At 40.9% G+C, this 24,574-nt stretch overlaps 1 protein-coding gene across 3 annotated transcripts in view; it reads right to left on the bottom strand.

Annotated features, from left to right (window-relative positions):
- The window catches only part of LOC138945973 (uncharacterized), a 61,419-nt gene that overhangs the window by 14,478 nt on the left and 22,367 nt on the right, over window positions 1–24,574 (bottom strand). The window contains exon 1 of one of the 3 annotated variants that reach the window (XM_070317505.1): window positions 12,395–12,674. The exons of the other annotated variants lie outside the window; for them this stretch is intronic. Coding sequence (XP_070173606.1) covers window positions 12,395–12,452 — 58 coding nt within the window. The 5' untranslated portion in view covers window positions 12,453–12,674. Of the gene's footprint in view, window positions 1–12,394; window positions 12,675–24,574 lie in introns of those variants that run through there. 3 annotated transcript variants of the gene reach the window in all.

The raw sequence follows: 24,574 nt of genomic DNA, 5'->3' as shown, positions 1-24,574 counted from the left end.
TCTTGCGATCGGCACCTGCATCAGTAGGAATAGAATAGCACGCGAAATACGCAAGGTAGCAAAACAAAACAATCTGTTCAGGGTAGATAATTGGTTTGACCTTCTTCTCGTATGTCAAAGTTGTAACGTTTTGCCTATTGTGATTTTTTGTCGATTTTTCATTCGGCTCTTCCGTTTTTGTCTGGTCGATTTGAGGGTACCCTTACTTGAGCCGGCGGCGGTCCCGTGATCCCTGTACAAGAAATATTTAATCCAAAAGATGATCCTGAAGGTTCAGTAAACGGCCGTAATTGGCATGTAAATTTTTGATGAAATGACACGGGGATAAATGCTTTAATTTGGGTTTGCTATACTTTTTTGGCCAAGTTTACGATGCATGTATTCACACCATGGTTACAATTTTGTCACGTCTGAAGGTTGACTAACTTACAGTGCTATAGAATGATGGTTTTGAGGAAGGAATGTAATGGGACTATGATACTGCTTTTGCGAGTTTATGAATCAGTTTTATCAATAACGTTTTAGTATGATGCGAGAGGATTGCGCAACCAAAAAATAAAATAACATCTTTATTTGAAGATAGAATTGAGATGCTTGCATGAATCATATATAAATGACAACGTGAAAGATAGGTTGGAGAGATGAAATAAAATAAAATCTTTATTTGAAGATGGAATTGAGATACGTGCATGAATCATATACAAATGACAACGTGAAAAATAGGTGGGAGAGAGATGAAAATTTCATTCGTCAGTTTCATGTCAAAACATTGGGAAAAAAATTATCCTCTTAAAAATAGCTTTGGTGATGAAGTAGAATTAGTGTTTCAAACAGAAGGAATGATATATTTACAGTTGAACACGTTGATTTTCATTAATTTGGTGAAGACTTGTTTTACTATTTATTTTTCAAAAGTATAATTCTCTGCACAAGTGAATGAGTGTCTTGGAAATGTGCAAAGTTGAGAATATAATTCGTGGTAATTTTATTCGTGTTTTTAATAATTAGTTTTGTATTGTAAATTGTAAAAAAGTTGAAAAGATTGATGCGAATGTTCAGCACATTTTGAATAAAAATGATTTGAATGATGTGTGTCTCATACCGATGAATGACGGGCGCAGTGGCCCAGTGGTAATACGCCGATTTTTTTAATTGACACCTGACGTTTTTGTCAGATCGAATTTTGGGGTATCCTTACCTCGGCGGCGGTCACGTGATACCAATAACGGTAATCTTTGATCCCAAGAGTGTCCCAGATTACCAAGTGAAGGGCCTTTAATGGCATATAAAGTTTCAATGAAATGAGACGGCAATGAATGTTTTAGTTGGGGTACAAAAATGGGTGCAATTTTGATTTGTTCAGTTTAGTATGTACCCAACAACTGCAGGTGTGAGGTTTATAATCAACTGATCACCCTTTAGAATTCTTTTTACATTTAGTCAAGTTTTGACTAAATGTTTTAACATAGAGGGGGAATCGAGACGAGGGTCGTGGTGTATGTGTGTGTGTGTGTGTGTGTGTGTGTGTGTGTGTGTGTGTGTGTGTGTGTGTGTGTGTGTGTGTGTGTGTGTGTGTGTGTGTGTGTAGAGCGATTCAGAGTAAACTACTGGACCGATCTTTATGAAATTTTACATGAGAGTTCCTGGGTATGATATCCCCAGATGTTTTTCTTTTTTTCGATAAATGTCTTTTATGACGTCATATCCGGCTTTTTGTAAAAGTTGAGGCGGCACTGTCACACCTTCATTTTTCAATCAAACTGATTGAAATTTTGGCCAAGCCATCTTCGACGAAGGCCGGACTTTGGTATTGCATTTCAGCATGAAGGCTTAAAAATTAATTAATGACTTTGGTCATTAAAAATCGTAATTAAAATTATTTTTGTATAAAACGATCCAAAGTTACTTTTATTTTATTCTTTATCATGTTCTGATTCCAAAAACATATAAATATGTTATATTCGGATTAAAATCAAGCTCTGAAAATTAAAAATATAAAAATTATGATTAAAATTACATTTTCGAAATCGTTTTAAAAACAATTTCATCTTTTTCCTTGTCGGTTCCTGATTCCAAAAACATATAGATATGATATGTTTGGATTAAAAACACGCTCAGAAAGTTAAAACGAAGAGACGTACAGTAAAGCGTGCTATGCAGCGCAGCGCAACCGCTACCGCGTCAAACAGGCTCGTCACTTTCACTGCCTTTTGCACTAGCGGCGGACTACGGTCATTGTGAAAAAATGCAGTGCGTTCAGTTTCATTCTGTGAGTTCCACAGCTTGACTAAATGTAGTAATTTCGCCTTACGCGACTTGTTTTGTTCTATTGCCACCAGGAGATGAATGGAGAGTAAAGCACATATTTTGTTATTGTTAATTGTTGTTATTTTGTTATTGTGACAGGGAGACTACCGTCGCCCTTCACAGCAGACTCTGCAGAGTTGTTCGCCTTAGAAGTTGCGAGCTATTTATAGCTCGCAATGCAACACCTGTGGATTGTAGAGTTCTGTTTGTGATGGGGTCTGGCGGTTTTTGTCTCTCTGTATGTACATGGATTCCTTTGCGAATGCATAACAGATATTATAGGGCTTAGAAATAACCTCTAAAATTCTCAATCCTGTTTGATTGGACTTCGCCTTCAAAGGTGATTGGTGTTTCGGCACTCGGTTACATTATGAGAAATTTTATTTTAACAATTTAAATGAAAATTGTGTTTTGTTTGGTTATTTTAGGGAACATTTGAGTTATCAGACATATTTATAATAATAATAATAATAAATGAGCATTTATATAGCGCAACATCATAACTTTACAATTATGCTCTTTGCGCTTGACACATTTAAAATTAAAACACAGTTATACAAGCATTTACATCTACATTCATAGTCAGCAACGCTCAATTAAAAGCATACACCATCAAACATACATTACAAAAGATTCTTCCACTAACTAAGTAATAAAAACATGAATAAAATAGGTAGTGAAAACAAGAAAATACCAGCTGAATACCCTTAATCAAACAGAACATGTTATCAACAATATTTCCTAAATTATTGTATTTCTTAACAAAAATTACCATTGAAAAATTCAAATATGGAAAGGGTTATATTCTCCAGAGATGTGTACCAGGGGAAACCATGTTACAAAGGTGATATGTCTTTTATGAACTAAGAAAGTCTTCTCATCGGTTCTTTTTATCGCCCACCTAACGTAACCGTACCGTACTGCCATGGGACCTTATTAAAGAAAGCATCCAACTTGCGAACGATACCATGAAAAAAATCATTGTCCTTGGCGACTTTAACTACGACTTTTTCAACGTGCCGACACCGCACCTAGTAGACATTCTACATTTATTCCAACTGCATCAGATTGTGAACATGCCAACCAGAATTACGAACAACAGTAGCACCTGTCTGGACCTGATTTTAACTCAAACACTCCATTTAGTAAAAAGCGTCGACGTACTGGCACCCATATGCAGTCAGTGACCATAGCGTACCATGTGTTATTATTCATAATACAGCAAAGACCCAGCAGCCAATTAAAAGAACTATATATAATTATGACAGATTAAACGTAGAAAATTTTTGTGCAGATTTATCAGATGTAAATTGGAATGAAATTATCGGAAACAACTCTATCGATGATTGCGCCGATATTTTTTTCAGTTACTCTTATGAACATCGCCAAACAGCATATGCCTGTCCGAACGATAACAGTTAGCCCTAAAGACGCGCCGTGGATAAACGCTGATACATTGTCACTCATAACTACACGAAAGCGGATTCATGCCAAAGCAAAGAGAACAAACTTACCAGAAGATTGGCAAATATTTCGCGAGGTACGAAATTACGTAACCGACAAGAAAAGAGAACGGATAACAGACTATTACAATGAAATGGATTCGAAAATATGTAACTGACAATATAAATAAACAAGTCGCGTAAGGCGAAAATACAATATTTAGTCAAGTAGCTGTCGAACTCACAGAATGAAACTGAACGCAATGCCATTTTTCAGCAAGACTGTATACTCGTAGCATCGTCAGTCCACCGCTCATGGCGAAGGCAGTGAAATTGACAAGAAGAGCGGGGTAGTAGTTGCGCTAAGAAGGATAGCACGCGTTTCTGTACCTCTCTTTGTTTTAACTTTCTGAGCGTGTTTTTAATCCAAACATATCATATCTATATGTTTTTGGAATCAGGAACCGACAAGGAATAAGATGAAAGTGTTTTAAAATTGATTTGGACAATTTAATTTTGATAATAATTTTTATATATTTAATTTTCAGAGCTTGTTTTTAATCCGAATATAACATATTTATATGTTTTTGGAATCAGCAAATGATGGAGAATAGGATAAACGTAAATTTGGATCGTTTTATAAATTTTTATTTTTTTTTTACAATTTTCAGATATTTAATGACCAAAGTCATTAATTAATTTTTAAGCCACCAAGCTGAAATGCAATACCGAAGTCCGGGCTTCGTCGAAGATTACTTGACCAAAATTTCAACCAATTTGGTTGAAAAATGAGGGCGTGACAGTGCCGCCTCAACTTTCACGAAAAGCCGGATATGACGTCATCAAAGACATTTATCAAAAAAATGAAAAAAACGTTCGGGGGTTTCATACCCAGGAACTCTCATGTCAAATGTCATAAAGATCGGTCCAGTAGTTTAGTCTGAATCGCTCTACACACACACACACACACACACACACACACACACACACACACACGCACAGACAGACACACATACACCACGACCCTCGTTTCGATTCCCCCTCGATGTTAAAATATTTAGTCAAAACTTGACTAAATATAAAAAGATTGGTGGAAAATTGTGAAAAGGTTTATGGACAAGAAAGGAATTGGTTCTGATGAAATACCACCTATTGAGCATAACGGTAACATTTATTACGGATCGTTCTGTCCTACTTAAAGGCATGCACTGGTGCCTCACGTGACCCTCTCCAGTTCGCTTATCGGGCAAACAGATCGGTTGAGGACGCTGTAGCGCTAGGTCTGTTCCACATCCTGCGTCATCTGGAGAAGCCACGTTCATACGCTAGAATCTTATTTCTCGATTTTAGTAGTGCTTTTAATACAATTATCCCCCACATGCTGTTTGACAAGCTGTCAGCCCTGAACGTACATCCGTCCATCTGTCATTGGGTTTTAGACTTTCTCTTAGACCGTCCACAGGTAGTCAAGGTGAACGGTTCATACTCTTGCTCAGCCACGCTGAACACAGGGGCACCCCAGGGGTGTGTGCTTTCTCCACTTTTATTCACACTTTTCACGAACGACTGTGTATCATCAGATCCATCTGTGCTGGTTCTGAAGTTTTCAGATGACACGACAGTTGAGGGGCTGATTTCCAACGATGATGAAAGTGTGTATAGAGAGGAGGTGGAACAGTTGGTTGGCTGGTGCTCTGACAACAACTTAGAGCTCAATGTCTCTAAAACCAAAGAAATGATTGTAGATTTTAGAAAGAACAAACTCGCACTCACCCCTTTAGAGATCAACGGTGTAAGTGTTGAGCAGGTCGACTCCTTTAGATTTTTAGGCACAATCATCTCGAGCGACCTCACATGGGACAAAAACACAGAGCCCATCATCAAGAAGTGTCAGCAGAGGCTTCACTTCCTTAGACAGCTGAAGAAATTTAGACTGAACCAAGCCATCCAAAAGCAGTTCTATAGGGCCACTGTAGAAAGCATTCTGTGTTTTTCAGTCACCGTGTGGTTTAGCGGTGCCAGTGCTAGGAACAAGGAAGAGCTGGAGCGCATTGTCAGACAAGCGTCTCGTATTGTGGGTTGCGAACTTCCGTCAGTCGCCTCACTGTACAGCTCACGTTTAGCAAAGAGAGTTAGGGGTATAGTGGCAGACTCATCTCACCCAGCCGGCCATCTGTTCGAGTTCCTCCCGTCAGGCAAGCGCTTCCGCGCTCTGAAGAGCAGGACTTCTCGTTTCAGAAACAGTTTCTTTCCTGAGGCAGTCCTTGCGGCCTCAATGGTGGATCGTTCTTAGATCTGTTAGATCTGTGATATGTGTCAGTTAAAGTTTTGAAATGGATCGAGTATCCTTAAATGAAATATCTTAATAGATGTAAGGGTTGTGTCCTTTGAATAACTGTGTTAGCATGTACTCGGATTTATTATATTGATGACTATATTTTTAGATATGATTTTTAGGGAATTCATTTATCTTTATCCATGCAACCTGTGATTGCTCCTGTCAGATTGGTGCTAAAGGAACAAGCAGTCCGTGTTGAACTGTCTGGTTGGTGTGCACACGTAGTGGGCCCAGTGAGATTGAACACTTTGTCTCTACATAGTTGTTGTCATATATGCGTGTGGAAGGAGTGTGAAGTTTTATGCATACACCATAACAAAATCCTGTGCTTTGCATTTGGTAAATAAACTGTTTGACTTGACTTGACTTGACTTGAAGGAAAGGCAAACGTTTTTAACGACTTTTTTGTACAGCAAGCCACTCTGAATAATGTAACTGATGACCTGCCAATTGTTCCTTTCCTTGATTGTGAATTGAGCGAGATAAATCTGTCCGTCGAAGAGGTGATTAACATTATAAAAAGTCTTGATATTAGTAAAGCATGCGGCAAAGATCACGTACATAATATGCTACTTAAAGCAGCAATCAGTATTATTTCACCATCGCTTACAGCGCTGTTTAATCGTTGCCTGAACAAAGGACAACACCCTATATTACGGAAACATGCACATGTTACTCCGATATTTAAAAAAGGATCCAAAATGAGTTGTTTGAATTATAGACCTATATCATTGTTAAGCTGTGTGGGGAAAGTTTGAAAAGTGTGTCCACAACCATATCTTTAATTTTGTGAAGTTGAATAACATAATAACGTCTGTGCAATCTGGTTTTATACCAGGTGACTCGACTGTAAACCAGTTACTCTGCACCTACAATGATCTATGTACAGCTGCTGATAAGGGACTCTCAACACAAGCCATTTTTTTTGGATATGTCAAAAGCCTTTGACCGTGTGTGGCACAAAGGCCTATTGTACAAATTAGAGGCCATTGGCATAAGAGGACGCTTATTACGTTGGATTAGAAGTTATTTAAATGATCGATTACAGAGCGTTGTTGTAAAAGGACACATGTCGGCCCCACAGACTGTACCAGCTGGAGTTCCCCAGGGATCTGTGCTGGGGCCACTAATGTTTTTTATGTATATAAACGATATTGTCTTAAATGTTCAATCCACTGTTAAATTGTTCGCAGATGACACAAGCATGTACCTATCAATGAACGATTCCCAATTGCGTAAAGACATTTTGAACTCGGATTTACAGGAATTAAGTAGATGGGCCAACGACTGGAAGGTAAAATTTAATAATGAAAAAACTGAGCTGCTAAACTTTGAACGACGTGATTGCAATTTTGATTGTTTGACATTTAATGACATTGATGTTCAGGACACTGCCAATGTCACGTTTCAATATCACAATAAGGTGATTATGAACGGTTAGTTACTTCTAACTAACTAACCACACCACGATCCACTCTCGCAGTCATACAAATAAATAGAATCAACAAAAGTATAAGTTTCAGACGCCTGTTTATGTAATATCACGCCACCTCCCTCGAGACTTCACTCCAAAAGATGTTCTTTTTACGTTCAAACGTAAACACAAGTGGTCACTGACAAAAATGCCAGTTAAAGTACAGAAAATAATAATAACACGATGATCCCGTGTATAGTTAGGAAATATTGCTGTCTGCCTTAAAGTGCTAGCTCATACAGGTGTCATACACCCCACGTCGTCACCACTCGAGTATAATCATAAATATTACAGATGACTCGGTGGTAAGAAGGGTGCAAAAGACATGGTGCAACTTAGCTTTTTGCCACTGAGTGGGCGGCCCGTAATTAGTCTGTAGTCTCCACAACACTGCTCCCGCGTTGAATGTAGTGCCGGCTAGCGTGGCAACGAAGCAGGGAACAGTGGAGACATCAGGCGCCTCACTCAGTCGCTGAAGGTTTGTTTGTTTGTTTGCTTAACACCCAGCCGACCACGAAGGGCCATATCAGGGCGGTGCTGCTTTGACATATGTGACCCTCCACCACGGAATGAGTCGCATGTCACCTTTGCATGATTTTTATATTTTTACATTTTCCTAAAGAGTTTTTTATGCTCTATCCAGTGGTGAAAACCGTTTTAGAAAAGAGCTTGTTTGTTTATTTTTGTTTGTTTATTTGTTGTTTAACGTCCAGCCGACTACGCAGAGCCATATCAGGACGAGGAAGGGGGGGATGAAGGGGGCCACTTGTCAAGCGATTCCTGTTTACAAATGCACTAACCCATTACTTGTGTCCCAGCAGGCTTTAGTAAAACTAAATTAATACCTACTGGAAGATTACCAGTTTCCAGTATGTTAAAATAGGCTTAACCTATCTACTGCTGGACTTACATCAGAACACTAACAGATTAAACTATACATGAATCGCGAGACAAGCGGCAAGAGAAGAGATTTTTGGAAAAAATACAGGTGAATGAGCAAGAAGGCAGAAAAAGGAAAAGAATTCATGAAGAAAAAGAGAGCATGACAGGAAAGAGGAACCAAAAATCTACCTAACAGCAAACTAGAAAGCTCCTGCGATTCCAAAAACAGGAGGGGCCTTTAATTTCATAACCGCAGTGCCCCACTGCGGGATTAGAAAAGAGCAAAAACTGTTTGAGTTACAAGCCTGTGACTAAGGTGACCCTCACACTGTTACCAGACACTCCCCGGACTTATATTAAGCCTAGCGCAGAACCGCGCGAGGTGACATGCGACTCATTTCGTGGTGGAGGGTCACATATAACGTGCGCCACACACAAGACAGAAGTCGCAGCACAGGCTTCATGTCTCACCCAGTCACATTATTCTGACACCGGACCAACCAGTCCTTGCACTAACCCCATAATGCCAGACGCCAGGCGGAGCAGCCACTAGATTGTCAATTTTAAAGTCTTAGGTATGACCCGGCCGGGGTTCGAACCCACGACCTCCCGATCACGGGGCGGACGCCTTACCACCAGGCCAACCGTGCCGGTAGTCGCTGAAGGTCCTCCCCGTAGTCGACCAGAAATATGTAAAAGACGCGTAGATGGGCAGGATGACGACAGCGACAGCAACCACCAAGACACCAGTACACCAGGTTAGCAGGTTAATGTTGACAGTAGTACGTCGGCCGTGGTACCGTGGACAGATTATGTAGACCGTCGTACCGTAGACAGTATTAATAAGCTGCAACAAAAAGCATTGGTGCACTAAACATGCCACGCAACCCTTCACACACCACCTTTAAACATGTCACCCTGACATACTTCATCGAGCACGTGGGCCTGCACAAACGAACTTTTACAAAAACAAATCAGCCATTTTCCTTCCTTCTCTCCATATCTGCAAAAACCATATACAAATTAGTATTTTAGCGTCACAAAGAGCAAATTATGCGCTAACCTGGAGAGAACAACAGAGAGTATTTCATTCCACAAACACAGACTCGTCAACAGCGTTAAATATTGATTTATTACCTCAACAGCCTAATGTAGGTAGCTCTCTTTTAAGCGAATCCGCTTCCTTTTCAATGACCCCCTTTCGTCAACGGGAATACAGCCATCCTTCCTCTTGCGCTGAAGCCTTATGCGGTGAAAAACCCTTCCCCGCACAGCGAAGAAACCTTGACGCCCCGACTGTCAGCCAGCATGAAAACAAAGAGAAAGTGGTCTTTAATGGAAATTCCTTGAAGCCCAACTGGCAAGCAGCACGGCACGTTGAAATACAGAGCAGCAGTCAACGCGTTGAAGACCATCAAACTTGTAGGAAAAATAAGACACCGACTGTTTTCTCTAGCCGCTGAGTTTCGAGTGTGTAGTTAACATGTCTCACACAGACAACCTTGACAAAATCACGTGACTCACCTTGTCACGTTCCAAGTTCAGCTATCGCCAGTTTTGCCCTGACAGCAGATATCACCCACGTGAAATCCGTGCAACACGAAATACCCGTGTTCGCTATGCTCTGTCAGCTAAAACCCAGCCGTTGACAGAAAGCACAGGCGCTTTCTATCGCATTCGAGGAAGGCACCCCACATAGTGACCCTTTCTCGATCCATGTCACTAAATCGTGACAGCCAACCACAAACACTTGGGCGGTTTTTTTACAAAATGATTGTAAGTGGAATGTTCATATTAACAGTATTGCAAGTAAAGTAATGTTATTGACTAATTGTTTGACATTTTATTAGCACAGGTTTAGTAGAAAATCTTTAGAAACTATGTATAAATCCTACGTATTACCACACTTTGACTACGCCGATGTCGTCTGGGACAGTTGTACAGAAGTTTTATCTAACATTCTGGAACAGCTCCACCTCGAGGCCTTAAGGGTAATTGTCGGAGCAGTTAAAGGAACAAGCCACCAAAAATTATATGACGAATCAGGCTTCAGTAGTTTAAAACTAAGCGGGAAAAACATAAATTAATTTTGTATCATAAAATGGTACATGGGAAATGTTCTCAGAACGTGGCTGATTGATTGCCTCCTCTTGGCTCGACTGTGAACCCCTATCATAGACGAAACCCACTTGAACGGGTCGTACCACCACACAGAACTGAATTGTATGATAAGTCATTTGTTCCCAGCAGTACCCGAACATGGAATTCTCTACCAGATAATATCAAATTAACAAAATCAATTGCCAGTTTAAACAGTTTTAATGTCGTTCAGATAGTAAAGTTCCTCCTCAATATCATTATGGCAAGAGAAAAGACGGAATTACACACTGCAGACTAAGATTAGAAACGAACGATTTAAATGATGATATGGTGAAACGCCACTTAAGTGATAACCCGACTTGTCAGTGCGGATATCGAAATAAAAATGTTGAACATTATTTATTATTTTGTAGTAATTACGATGATGTCCGAAGACTAACTATCCACACTTTACCGAATTATCATCAAAATGTACAATGTTTATTGTTTGGTCTGCCAAACCTACGTTTTACCAAAAACATTGAAATATTCGAAAAGGTACATAGAGGTTAAGTGATAGATTTTGATTACCCTGTGGTCACCATGTCAATGATCCAGTATTTGATTATTGGCAGGTCATGCTGTTTTACGTTTTTACTGAAGTTCAAGTTTTGAGTGAATCTTTTTTATGAAAGGTTTTTCTGTGTATTCACATGACTAACCTCAGCTTAATTATAGTTTGTACGACAATGTAAATGAAATTTTTGCTGCTGCAGAAGCATTGATCTAGCAAGTCTACGAAAGTATCTCATCGTCTCTCTGACACCCCTACCCCCCCCCCCCCCTCCTCCCTCTGGATCTCCCCGATATTGCAGTCCTTCCCGTCCTCTGTCACATCCTCTAATTCTTTTGCTGCATTTGTTCCTCTTTTGTGTGTTTGTGTGTGTGTGTGTGTGTGTGTGTGTGTGTGTGTGTGTGTGTGTGTGTGTGTGTGTGTGTGTGTGTGTTTGTGTGTGTGTAAAAATTGTATCGTGTCTGTCTTGCGTTCTCATAAGGGTATAAGTGATTCTATGACCTTGACATAACGTCAAATAACAATTCCTATCTAGATGTACATATTTATAACCACACTTAATATAAGCTTAGCTTGTTGTGTGGCCACAAATGTTTATATCGTATATTCATGCCACCCTGTATTTCATTAATAAAATCTTGTTTAAAAAAAAAAAGAACTAAGACATTTTAAGAACGGCTTGATACAAATTGATTTCATTAATAAATACTGGTGCCATTTTTATTCTTGGCCTACAGAGAAAGAATACAAATATTCTTGTACATTTTGTTCGTCTACATTCAGTAAATGACAATGGTTTCAAAGTACATCCCATTTCTCAAATGGAAACCCAAAAGTTGTGACATGGATTTGAATACCAACATTTTTTTTTAAGAACACAAAAATATGTTCTTTGTTTTTTTGTTGAAAGTTTGTATCATTATCTAACTGAAGTATTACCGAAAAAATTGAAGAGAATACATTCTAGTTGTCATTTCATATACGTAATAGTCATTTAAAGGACTAGAAATGCATGTCACAAAATTGTACAAAGCTCCGAAGAATAGCCCGAACAAAAAATAATTCGGGTACATGTATATTATTGGACTGAATATTACAAGGGAATTTATGAGACAGCAAAACAACGAAAGAAAGACAAGGCCAAACAAACATGCGTTGAAGCAGCCTGCATGCACATGAAGTCCCCAAAAATGTAAGAGGAATAAGAATAAATTCAATTAGACACGGATAGGGTGCTCAAATATATTCATTAACAAATGATCAACTCCGGTACAATTCATGCCCACTGTGATACTCACCGCTTAACGCCACCACAAACAGCACAACACCGATCATCCGGAAACGAGCTGACGCCATGGTCAGAGGATCATCCGAGTAGAGGAGGATACCTTCTTCTTCTTCTTCTTCTCCGTTCCCTCACGGAGAGCCCGAATGCCGGCGTGTCTTCGTGCTAGATTATTTATAGGTTCATGGAAAGCAGAATAACGGTTGCAAGAACTGGCAACAAAGTTGAGTTCAATAAGATCTGAGACATAGCTAGCACACATTCGGCACGACTGTTTCAAGCTCCTCTGATCGCAAGAAGACGACAGGGGGTGCGAGGAGTGCGGGAGGGGGGGTGACAGCAGTGCAAGAGCCCACTTTCACACACACACACACGCACGCACACACACACACACACACACGCTGAACCTTGCAACTTAAATAAAATAAAGCAGGATTACTGATGCTGAGATAAGTGCAGACATACTGTAGTTCACGCTCTAGGATGGTTCAGATCTCCCATAGCACAATATTTGTTGTCGTTACTTTATCTCACTCTACGCTTTTGCTGTGTTTGCAGTTCAGATCAGTTTGTTTCTATTGTATGTGTTCCATTTTTATTGGTAAAATTAAACGTTGCTGAGAGAGCCCGAATGGCAGCGTATCTTCTGGCTACATTATTTATGGATCACAAGTTCATGGAAAACAGAATCACGGTTGTAGGTATCAACTGTTCTGACGTCTGTTGCAACAAGAACTGGCAACATAGTTAAGTTCAACAAGATATGAGACATTGGCACACTTTCGACTTTCGTAGGTCAAATGATCCGGCTTTTGTGCAATTTCAAGAAAAGTCTTCAAACTGATTCGGGGATCGACTCAACAGTACGAGTTTTGAACTAACCAAATTTAAGCCCTCCAGGTGGTTACCTTTTGGGGTTATTCGAATGATCTGTTATATCATAACTGACCAACATTATACAATCAAGTAATGTCAAACTGTGCAATGATCAGTTATCTTTTCCCTCTACTGGTGTGAAGTTTACAACAAGCATATATATTTGGTAAAGAAAAGCAAACTTCCAAGACGTAACTTGAGTATCAAAATTTGTGTCCGCTTTTGATGTCTCGCCTTTTGGCGCCACGTCGTATCCGCGAATTTGGAATATGTTTGTATTTATTTCACTAAAGTCAGATAATATTATCTTTAAAATTGCCACTTTGTTGAAGGGTCATGCATAAGCTTAAATTAATGTATCCCAAATATTAAGTAATTCGGCCAACAGATGCAGAAATAATTAGCATTTTTGTTGGCTGCATTTTTTGCTTCTGATGTGGGTTCTGGTTCGTTGGTCAAATTCTGCTGTGGGGTGTTGCTGTTCTTGCAAGGTTCTGTGTGATTCATGATGTCGTTGGCTACATTCTGCCGTGTGATGTTCGTGCCACAAGGTTCTGAGTTAGTTCTGCTGTTGTCGCTGTTGACGGTGGTTGTGGTAGCGGTGTCGCCACCAAAGGTGACGTCGGGCCGAGATTGTGTTGTGGTGAGCACTGGGTCTGACTCACTGTAGAAAGTCCAAAACCAGACTGGCAGTGCAAGGGGCATAAATCGTGCAGGCATCATGTCGCGTAAAACTTAGTATTGCCTCCCTTATCGTGATAAAGTCATCGCTCAGTCGTACTGCGACTGCGAGACTAAAAGGCAAAGTCACAGTGACAGGGTAATATGTCTACAAAGATGTTAAAATATATTACTTGGTAAACTATTCAAAAGGCACTTTAAGATGCTTTAAATGAGTTAAGTTTCCCACGTGACATTGTAGGCGAGTCAGTCACTAACGAGGGGTGTGACTGAAACATGGGGATAATTAAGGAACACATGAAGAAAGCTTGCCTCAGTAAAAGCAAGATTAGTCACTCTTACACAAATCTGGCAGTTATTTTCTGAATTCATCTTTTTTGTACAATACATTTTATTGTTAATAAAATTAGCCTTCCAGTTCCAAGCAGAGTTCAGCTAACATTGCAGAACTGGCCACGGGATGAAATGCAGTGTTCCGCCTCGGGTCGGACTCTGGGCAAAGGTTTGGGCGTGTCGGCCAATTTCTTTGCATAATGCATCAGGCAGTTTATTCGGTCTCCGCGACCCAACTCAGCGTTTTCAGAAGCCTCGACCTTGACCCTTGGCGCTGACTTGTTTTTATATTTAGTCAAGTTTTGACTAAATATTTTAACGTAGAGGGGGGAATCGAGACGAGGGTCGTGGTGTATGTGTGTGTGTGTGTGTGTGTCTGTCTGTCTGTCTGTCTGTGTGTGTAGAGCGATTCAGACTAAACTACTGGACCGATCTTTATGAAATTTGACATGAGAGTTCCTGGGATTGATATCCCCGAACGTTTTTTTCATTTTTTTGATAAATGTCTTTGATGACGTCATATCCGGCTTTTCGTGAAAGTTGAGGCGGCACTGTCACGCCCTCATTTTTCAACCAAATTGGTTGAAATTTTGGTCAAGTAATCTTCGACGAAGCCCGGACTTCGGTATTGCATTTCAGCTTGGTGGCTTAAAAATTAATTAATGACTTTGGTCATTAAAAATCGGAAAATTGTAAACAAAAATAAAAATTTGTAAAACGATCCAAATTTACGTTCATCTTATTCTCCATCATTTTCTGATTCCAAAAACATATAAATATGTTATATTTGGATTAAAACCAAGCTCTGAAAATTAAATATATAAAAATTATTATCAAAATTAAATTGTCGAAATCAATTTAAAAGCACATTCATCTTATTCCTTGTCGGTTCCTGATTCCAAAAACATATAGATATGATATGTTTGGATTAAAAACACGCTCAGAAAGTTAAAACAAAGAGAGGTACAGAAAAGCGTGCTATCCTTCTTAGCGCAACTACTACCCCGCTCTTCTTGTCAATTTCACTGCCTTTGCTATGAGCGGTCGACTGACGATGCTACGAGTATACGGTCTTGCTGAAAAATGGCATTGCGTTCAGTTTCATTCTGTGAGTTCGACAGCTACTTGACTAAATGTTGTATTTTCGCCTTACGCGACTTGTTGTTTAATATATTTGGTACCTTATATCTGCTCCCGACATCGTATAGTATGGTTAGAAGGCATACTGTGACAACTAAACAATTAACTCTTCCCCCGGCTTTACAGACAGAACAAGTCGCGGGCGAAAATACAACATTTAGTCAAGCTGTCGAACTCACAGAATGAAACTGAACGCAATGCAATTTTTCAGCAAGACCGTATACTCGTAGCATCGTCAGTCCACCGCTCGTGACAAAGGCAGTGAAATTGACAAGAAGAGCGGGGTAGTAGTTGCGCTGAGAAGGATAGCACGCTTTTCTGTACCTCTCTTCGTTTTAACTTTCTGAGCGTGTTTTTAATCCAAACATATTATATCTATATGTTTTTGGAATCAGGAACCGACAAGGAATAAGATGAAAGTGTTTTTAAATCGATTTCGGAAATTTGATTTTGATAATAATTTTTATATTTTTAATTTCCAGAGCTTGTTTTTAATCCGAATATAACAAATAATAAAATTTGGATCGTTTTATAAAAAAATAATTTTAATTACAATTTTCAGATTTTTAATGACCAAAGTAATTAATTAATTGTTAAGCCACTAAGCTGAAATGCAATACCGAAATCCGGCCTTCGTCGAAGATTGCTTGGCCAAAATTTCATTCCATTTGATTGAAAAATGAGGGTGTGACAGTGCCGACTCAACTTTTACAAAAAGCCGGATATGACGTCGCGTCATCAAAGACATTTATCGAAAAAATGAAAACAATTCGGGGGATGTCATACCCAGGAACTCTCATGTCAAATTTCATAAAGATCAGTCCAGTAGTTTACTCTCAATCGCTCTACACACACACACGCACACACACACACACACACATACACCACACCCTCGTCTCGATTTCCCCCTCTACGTTAAAACATTTAGTCAAAACTTGACTAAATGTAAAAAAAAAGAAGACAAAATCACAGACAGAATTTTTTTTCATTTTTTTTTTTTTTTGGGGGGGGGGGGGGGACAGCCGGTGTCACGATTTTATCTTTCGCCTGTGTAAATGTAACCGAGTGCCAAATGTACTCCACCCTGACCACGGGGTCAAATAATACAGAGTGCCCCTTTCTCACCAAGCTCAAACACTCAAAGCAACTGACACAAGTTAAATGACCAGGTTCTTTATTTCCATAAGATGATAATTACCGATCACGTTTCCATCCAATAAATTCAAAAGTCCGACCCCAAAATAGGTCAAGCAGTCCTAAATCTTAATTTACAGTCTACCCCAACGAATGAACATGGACGCTAGCTATTGTTTATCGTTGTATTGTACCATGTTTGATTTAATAAAACATTGTTTAAACCAATGAACTTGGACGCTCTCGTTTAGACAGTCTTCATCTTGGTTTGTTGTTCAATCTTTCACGCAACTCAGGCCGTTTTAATAAATACGAAATAGTACCTTCGTTTCTCTCAGACTTTGTTGTTATTCATGATTGAGATTATGTAGCTTCTCACCTAACTCAATCAGTCAATATGAAGCTTATATAGCGCGTATTCCGTGGGTACAGTTCTAAGCGCTTGTCGAAGAGTTGTCAACACAGGACTAACAACGAAACTAACATCTACACACGGACACGAACCCTATCACACACTAACAAACCCTGATAAACATACAACAAACAACTTTTTAACAACAATGTACACATCAATAGCTAGGTCCAAACAAAATAATATTAAACACAAAGAAAACACCTCTCACAGAGCACAGCACAAGAATGTCTTTTGGGGCACAACACAACACGTCGAACATGAAAGTCGCAGCCAGCTACGGGAAGAACTGAGTCTTCAACCTACTCTTGAACGCGTCAAGAGAGGGGCTCTGGCGAAGCTCAAGCGGCAGGGAGTTCCAGACGGAGGGGCCCGCGGAGGGAAATGCACGCTGACCAGCAGATGCGAGTTTCGAGCGAGGGATGTGAAGGCGGAGTGGGTCAGCAGCAGAACGAAGGGGACGGTCGGAGGGCTGGGTGTACAGGTCCAGGGAGGATTGAAGGTACTCGGGAGCAGAGTCGTTGAGACACTTGTAGACCAGAGTGGACAGTTTGTAGGAGATTCGGGTGTTGACAGGGAGCCAGTGCAAGGAGCGAAGTAGGGGGGTGATGTGGTCTCGCTTCGTCTTCCTCAACGTCAGCCTGGCAGCAGCGCTCTGGACTCGTTGTAGACCATGAATGGATGAGGCGGGGAGGCCAGCCAGAAGGGAGTTGCAGTAGTCCAGACAACTGAAGATGAGGGAGACAACCAGCTTGCCACAGGCGTCGTGGGTGAGGTAGCGACGGATGGAGGCGATGCGTCGTAGGTGAAAAAAGCAGGTCTTGATGATGAAGGAGATGTCAGCTACTTAATTATCCTGGTCAGTTTCATAACTCTACAAGCATGCAACATACAACTGAGAGAAGACAGTAGTTAACTCCTGGGACTAAAAGGGTCACTTCATGTACTTTTTGACGTGTGACATTTTGTGACGCGCTGTTGTTAAAGGCACAGTAAGCCTCCCGTAAACCATCACAAATACTGTTAGGCGTTTACACACAGTACAAACACCCTTTCATTTAAACACTCACCGTTTGAGAACATCCTAGGAGCCCTCCGCAAAGACTGAAAGAGCGAGCAATTTTCAAAGAATTTAATTTTGCGTGGTTTATCTTACCCCTGAGCCATCGTGAACCCGTGTGATCCAGTTTCCCTTTTTCACAATGTTGTCGTCAGTTTGTAATTCGCTGTGAGCTTATCTGCAATAGCACGTTATTATGTACCTCTGACTATATGCACGAAACAAACGGCTGTGGTTCACAAGAACTCTAGGGATGGCTTTTGATCGTTCAGAGGAACTGGCGAAACCGTCGTCTGCTAAGAGAACCACGACCTTGTGTGACCCTGCTTCCGGGCTATCTTTTTTCAAACTTTCAAAACTTCGAATTGTACTGATCTTGTCTTGATGAAAAAAGAATTCTTTTATGATTTAAGAATGTTTGTGTAACAAGCTGTCAATTTATTATTTAGATTTAGAGATGCTGGCGGCTCAAAACTGTATGGTTCAGCAGCTGAAGTTGCTTAGAACTGTCATTGTCTCTGTATGTGACGTCATCGGAATTTGACCCAGATTTCACCTCTTCCGTAGTCTCGCGGACCGTTCGAGATACAATGGCCGCCAGATCGGAACACGAAAACGCTTCGCTTCAGCCACGAAATTCGTCGGATTATGGCCCAAAACGATTCCGAAATAAACTAAGGCCTAAAAAAAAAATAGGTGTGGTTACGGTAACCCGACCTACCCTATTTTTAGGGGCCGATCCTATAACTTTTTATTACATTTGTCAAAAAAAAACAAAAAAAAAGTGCAAAAAACGCAATGAAAGCGAAAGCGCCCGTGTCGCACACTTATTTTCCTGTCAAGTACCGTACTTTCCGGGTCATAAGGCGCGACTTTTTTCCTCGAGTTCGACCCCTGCGTCTTGTATAACAAAGCGGAAATACGAAAAAAATCAAAGAGACCGTTTGAGTACCAGTCAAACAACTTGTGATAATGCATGTTTCAGCTACTAGGTACTGCCCTGCCTTTGATCTGGCCGCACACACAGATTTCCACTCTGTTAAATTCGGTCACTGACCGGTCACTGACCCCGATGCAGGAAGTGTTTCCTCTCTCAGATATGACAGGGGAACCACCTCTCATGGCAAAAACTGGGTCATTGACCCCTGGGAAGAAGGTCGTGTCTTTTAACAAGGCCACCCAGCTATCACAATGCCTTTGGTCACTGACCGGTCACTGACCCCGAAGCAGGAAGTGTTTCCTCTCTCAGATATGACAGGGGAACCACCTCTCATGGCAAAAACTGGGTCATTTTGGTGCGCCCTATTGGCCCCCTGCGTCCAATGGGTGACTGGATTACAATGGTTTTTTTTAAAGAAGGGGGTGCCTCTTAGATAACAAAGCGCCTTGTCACCCGGAAAGTACGGTAGGTTTAATTTGTACACATTAGAAAAAAAAAGTTTAAAAAAAAAAAAAGTGATTGCCTACCTACCTACCCTATTTTTTTGGCTATGTTACCGTAACCACACCTATTTTTTTTTTGGCCTAAACACTGTGAGGGAAGGTGAGAAAACAATTTCCTACGGCATGCATATGTCTGGTTAACCTAAGTCACGCCAAAACGCAAATGAACGCGTTTTGACACCAAAAACAGCCTGTTATGGTCCTTTAAGACCAGAAATGTTGAAAAATGTTGACAACCATTTGCAGCGTTGCCTGTTTCGTAAACTGGTTTCATGCAAAGTCCAAAGTGTAATTAGGAAAATGGCATGGTTTATTTTCAAGGCATTTGAGTTGCGTGGACAATCTTGTGAAAGCTGTCGTTGAGAAAATAGATTCCTTAATCAATGTTTTGATGTATGCATAATCAAGTATTGTAAGTTAAAATGTTTTATATGTGGAACATGATTGCTGTGAAGATGTAATGAGAAGCAATAGTGCGTGTGGGTCATAGCTACAGTGAATGAGCGAGTGAGTTGAGGAGCGAGCCGTGTGTATTGTGTGTGTATGTGTGTATGTGTGTGTGTGTGTGTATATGTGTATGTGTGTATGTGTGTATGTGTGTGTATGTGTGTGTGTGTATGTGTGTATGTGTGTATGTGTGTGTGTATATGTGTGTATGTGTGTATGTGTGTATGTGTGTATGTGTGTATGTGTGTGTGTGTATGTGTGTATGTGTGTATGTGTGTGTATGTGTGTATGTGTGTATGTGTGTGTGTGTGTATGTGTGTATGTGTGTACCAGAGACGGTGTGAGGAAGGTGTATTGAAAAAGAGAATGTGAGGGATAGAGTCGGGGAGGGAGAGGGAGAGGGAGAGAAAGAGAGAGAGGGAGAGAGAGAGAGAGAGAGAGAGAGATAGAGAGAGAGAGAGAGAGAGAGGGAAGAGAGAGAGAGAGAGATATATATTATTATATTTGCTAACATGTGTAAGTTTGTTGACAGGAGTAATGTATTATCTCCTGCGAATTATGTTTTCGTTGTTCTTGCCATTATTGTTGCCATGTTCTTTGTAATCCCCATGAAATGGGCCGACGGCCTTTGTTCATTAAATCGTCAAATCAAATCAAATCTCTCTCTCTCTCTCTCCCTCTCTCTCTCTCTCTCTCTCTCTCTCTCTCTCTCTCTCTCTCTCTCTCTCTCTCTTCGAAATGTTCTCTTTTTATCTGTCTCGATTGTCTCTATCTCTCTATGACTGTCAATCTTTGTTTCTCAGTTTCTGTCTCTGTTTTTCTGTCTGTTTGTCTTTCTGTCTGTCTGTCTGTCTGTCTGTCTGTCTGTCTGTTTTCCCTGTATGTCTGTGTTCCCTGTATGTCTGTCGATCTGTCTCTGTCTGTCTCTATCTGTCTGTCTGTCTGTCTGTCTCTGTCTCTCTGTGTCTGTCTGTCTGTCTGTCTATCTCTCTGTCTCTGTCTGTCTGTCTGTCTCTCTCTCTGTCTCTCTCTCTCTCTCTCTCTCTCTCTCTCTCTCTTTCCGTTCCTATCTCACTCTTAGTTGTGTATACGCCTCTCTGTCTGTTTCTGCCTCTGCCTCTCTTTGTCCCATACGTCTGTCTCTGTCTTCTGTGTGTCTGGTTCTCTGTCACCATCTGACTGTCTGTCATTAACTCTTTGTCGCTCTCTGTCTGTGTGTTTCTGGGGAAGAAAAAACAAGTCGCGTAAGGCGAAATTACTACATTTAGTCAAGCTGTGGAACTCACAGAATGAAACTGAACGTAGTCCGCCGCTAGTGCAAAAGGCAGTGAAAGTGACGAGCCTGTTTGGCGCGGCAGCGGTTGCGCTGTGCTTCATAGCACGCTTTACTGTACCTTTCTTCGTTTTAACTTTCTGAGCGTGTTTTTAATCCAAACATATCATATCTATATGTTTTTGGAATCAGGAACCGACAAGGAATAAGATGAAATAGTTTTTGAAACGATTTCGGAAACTTAATTTTAATCATAATTTTTATATTTTTAATTTTCAGAGCTTGTTTTTAATCCAAATATAACATATTTATATGTTTTTGGAATCAGAAAATGATGAAGAATAAGATGAACGTAAATTTGGATCGTTTTATAATTTTCATTTTTTTTACAATTTTCAGATTTTTAATGACCAAACTCACTCATTAGTTTTTAAGCCACCAAACTGAAATGCAATACCGAAATCCGGCCTTCGTCGAAGATTGCTTGGCCAAAATTTCAATCAATTTGATTAAAAAATGAGGGTGTGACAGTGCCGCCTCAACTTTTACAAAAAGCCGGATATGACGTCATCAAAGACATTTATCGAAAAAAAGAAAAAAACGTCCGGGGATATCATTCCCAGGAACTCTCATGTCAAATTTCATAAAGATCGGTCCAGTAGTTTAGTCTGAATCGCTCTACACACACACACAGACAGACACACACAGACACAGACACACACACACACACACACACACACACACACACACACACACACACACACACACATACACCACGACCCTCGTCTCGATTCCCCCTCTATGTTAAAAAGATTTAGTCAAAACTTGACTAAATGTAAAAAGACAGACAGACAGACCGAAAGACAGAGAGACAGAAAGAAAGAAGAAGGAGGCGGAGAAGAGGAGAAGGAAATGTAGAATTGTTAAGAATCATCAAAGCTCGTGACGGACTTCCTTGCCGTCTGTCTTTTCGTCTGCCTATATCCATACAAATATGTTCAACATTATATGCAAATATGTAAAAAGCTTCGTTGTGAGACCCCCTCTGTTTCACGATCTTATTTCCCAATACTTTCTCTTCACAAAAATATTTAAACTCGGGCCTTCTATTTGTTTACTCACTCAATTATAGGAACTCTTGTTGTTAAATGTTCAGAGGTCTGACAGCACAGGTTTCACTGTATTACTTTTTCTGTGTCAGTTCTAACACCTCTTAGATTGCTTTTACCTGTTTTAACTCTCACCGTGGCTTGCGGGTCGTGTATATGATCTAGCGTCTGGCAAACAGGGTGTCTTTCTCTGAAATTGTTTGTTTGTACAATAGATACGTTGTTCTGTCCGTCTTTTGGTCCGATTGATTTGTCTGTGTGTTAGCTAGTTTCTTTGTTTCTTGTTGCTGGTTTGTTTGTTTGTCTGTGTGTGTTTTGTTTGTTAGATTGTTCTTGCTTATGTTTCTTTCTCTTGAACAGCGTGTCTGTCTGCAAGCCTGCCTGTCTGTCTGTCTGCTAGCCTGCCTGTCTGTCTGCTAGCCTGCGTGTCTGTCTGCTAGCCTGCCTGTCTGTCTGCTAGTCTGCCTGTCTGTCTGCTAGTCTGCCTGTCTGTCTGCTAGCCTGCCTGTCTGTCTGCTAGCCTGCCTGTCTGTCTGCTAGCCTGCCTGCTTGTCTGCTAGCCTGCCTGTCTGTCTGTCTGCTAGCCTGCCTGTCTGTCAGCTAGCCTGCCTGTCTGTCTGCTAGCTGCTTGTCTGTCTGCTAGCCTGCCTGTCTGTCTGCTAGCCTGCTTGTCTGTCTGCTAGCCTGCCTGTCTGTCTGCTAGCCTGCCTGTCTGTCTGTCTGCTAGCCTGCCTGTCTGTCTGCTAGCCTGCCTGTCTGTCTGCTAGCCTGCCTGTCTGTCTGCTAGCCTGCCTGTCTGTCTGTCTGCTAGCCTGCCTGTCTGTCTGCTAGCCTGCGTGTCTGTCTGCTAGCCTGCTTGTCTGTCTGCTAGCCTGCCTGTCTGTCTGCTAGCTGCTTGTCTGACTGCTAGCCTGCCTGTCTGTCTGATAGCCTGCCTGTCTGTCTGTCTGCTAGCCTGCCTGTCTGTCTGCTAGCCTGCCTGTCTGTCTGCTAGCCTGCCTGTCTGTCTGCTAGCCTGCCTGTCTGTCTGTCTGCTAGCCTGCCTGTCTGTCTGCTAGCCTGCCTGTCTGTCTGCTAGCCTGCTTGTCTGTCTGCTAGCCTGCCTGTCTGTCTGCTAGCCTGCCTGTCTGTCTGCTAGCTGCTTGTCTGTCTGCTAGCCTGCCTGTCTGTCTGCTAGCCTGCTTGTCTGTCTGCTAGCCTGCCTGTCTGTCTGCTAGCTGCTTGTCTGTCTGCTAGCCTGCCTGTCTGTCTGCTAGCCTGCCTGTCTGTCTGCTAGCCTGCTTGTCTGTGGGGTTGTTCTGGTTTTGAGCTTTTATCATATTTTTGGGTGTTTGTTGTTGCCTGGCGGCTTTGTTTGTTAGTTTTGAGCTTTTATCATATTTTTGGGTGTTTGTTGTTGCCTGGCGGCTTTGTTTGTTAGTTTTGAACTTTTATCATATTTTTGGGTGTTTGTTGTTGCCTGGCGGCTTTGTTTGTTAGTTTTGAGCTTTTATCATATTTTTGGGTGTTTGTTGTTGTTGCCTGGCGGCTTTGTTTGTTAGTTTTGAGCTTTTATCATATTTTTGGGTGTTTGTTGTTGTTGCCTGGCGGCTTTGTTTGTTAGTTTTGAGCTTTTATCATATTTTTGGGTGTTTGTTGTTGTTGCCTGGCGGCTTTGTTTGTTAGTTTTGAGATTTTATCATATTTTGGGGTGTTTGTTGTTGCCTGGTGGCTTTGTTTGTTAGTTTTGAGCTTTTATCATATTTTTGGGTGTTTGTTGTTGCCTGGCGGCTTTGTTTGTTAGTTTTGAGCTTTTATCATATTTTTGGGTGTTTGTTGTTGCCTGGCGGCTTTGTTTGTTAGTTTTGAGCTTTTATCATATTTTTGGGTGTTTGTTGTTGCCTGGCGGCTTTGTTTGTTTATATTTGTTTCTGCATGCATGTCGGTTTGTTTGTGTCTCTTTCGATAAAAGTATTGGTCTGTCTGTCTGCCTGTCTCTGTCTGTCTGCGTGCCTGCTTTTCTGTTTGTTAAATTGACCTGTCTGTCTGTCTATTTTGGGGGGTTGTTTTAGGATTTGTGCCTTTGCATGGCTGTTTTGTGTGTGGTGTTTTTTTTAATGCAGTTTGTTTGTTTGTTTGCAAATGCAGCTTCAGATAATTTTCAAAAGTACTAAGAGCTTACAGCTTGCAGCATTCCAAGTCCATTATAAGACATCACTTCACAGACAGACAAACAAACAAACACACACACACACAAGCACACACACACACACAAACACACACACACGCACACACACATACACACA

This window comes from Littorina saxatilis, linkage group LG13 (assembly GCF_037325665.1).
Source record: "Littorina saxatilis isolate snail1 linkage group LG13, US_GU_Lsax_2.0, whole genome shotgun sequence".
In the NCBI taxonomy this organism is placed as follows: Eukaryota; Metazoa; Mollusca; class Gastropoda; order Littorinimorpha; family Littorinidae; genus Littorina; species Littorina saxatilis.
The sequence above is the reverse complement of the archived record's forward strand: the minus strand, read 5'-3'. Positions and strand labels throughout refer to the sequence as shown.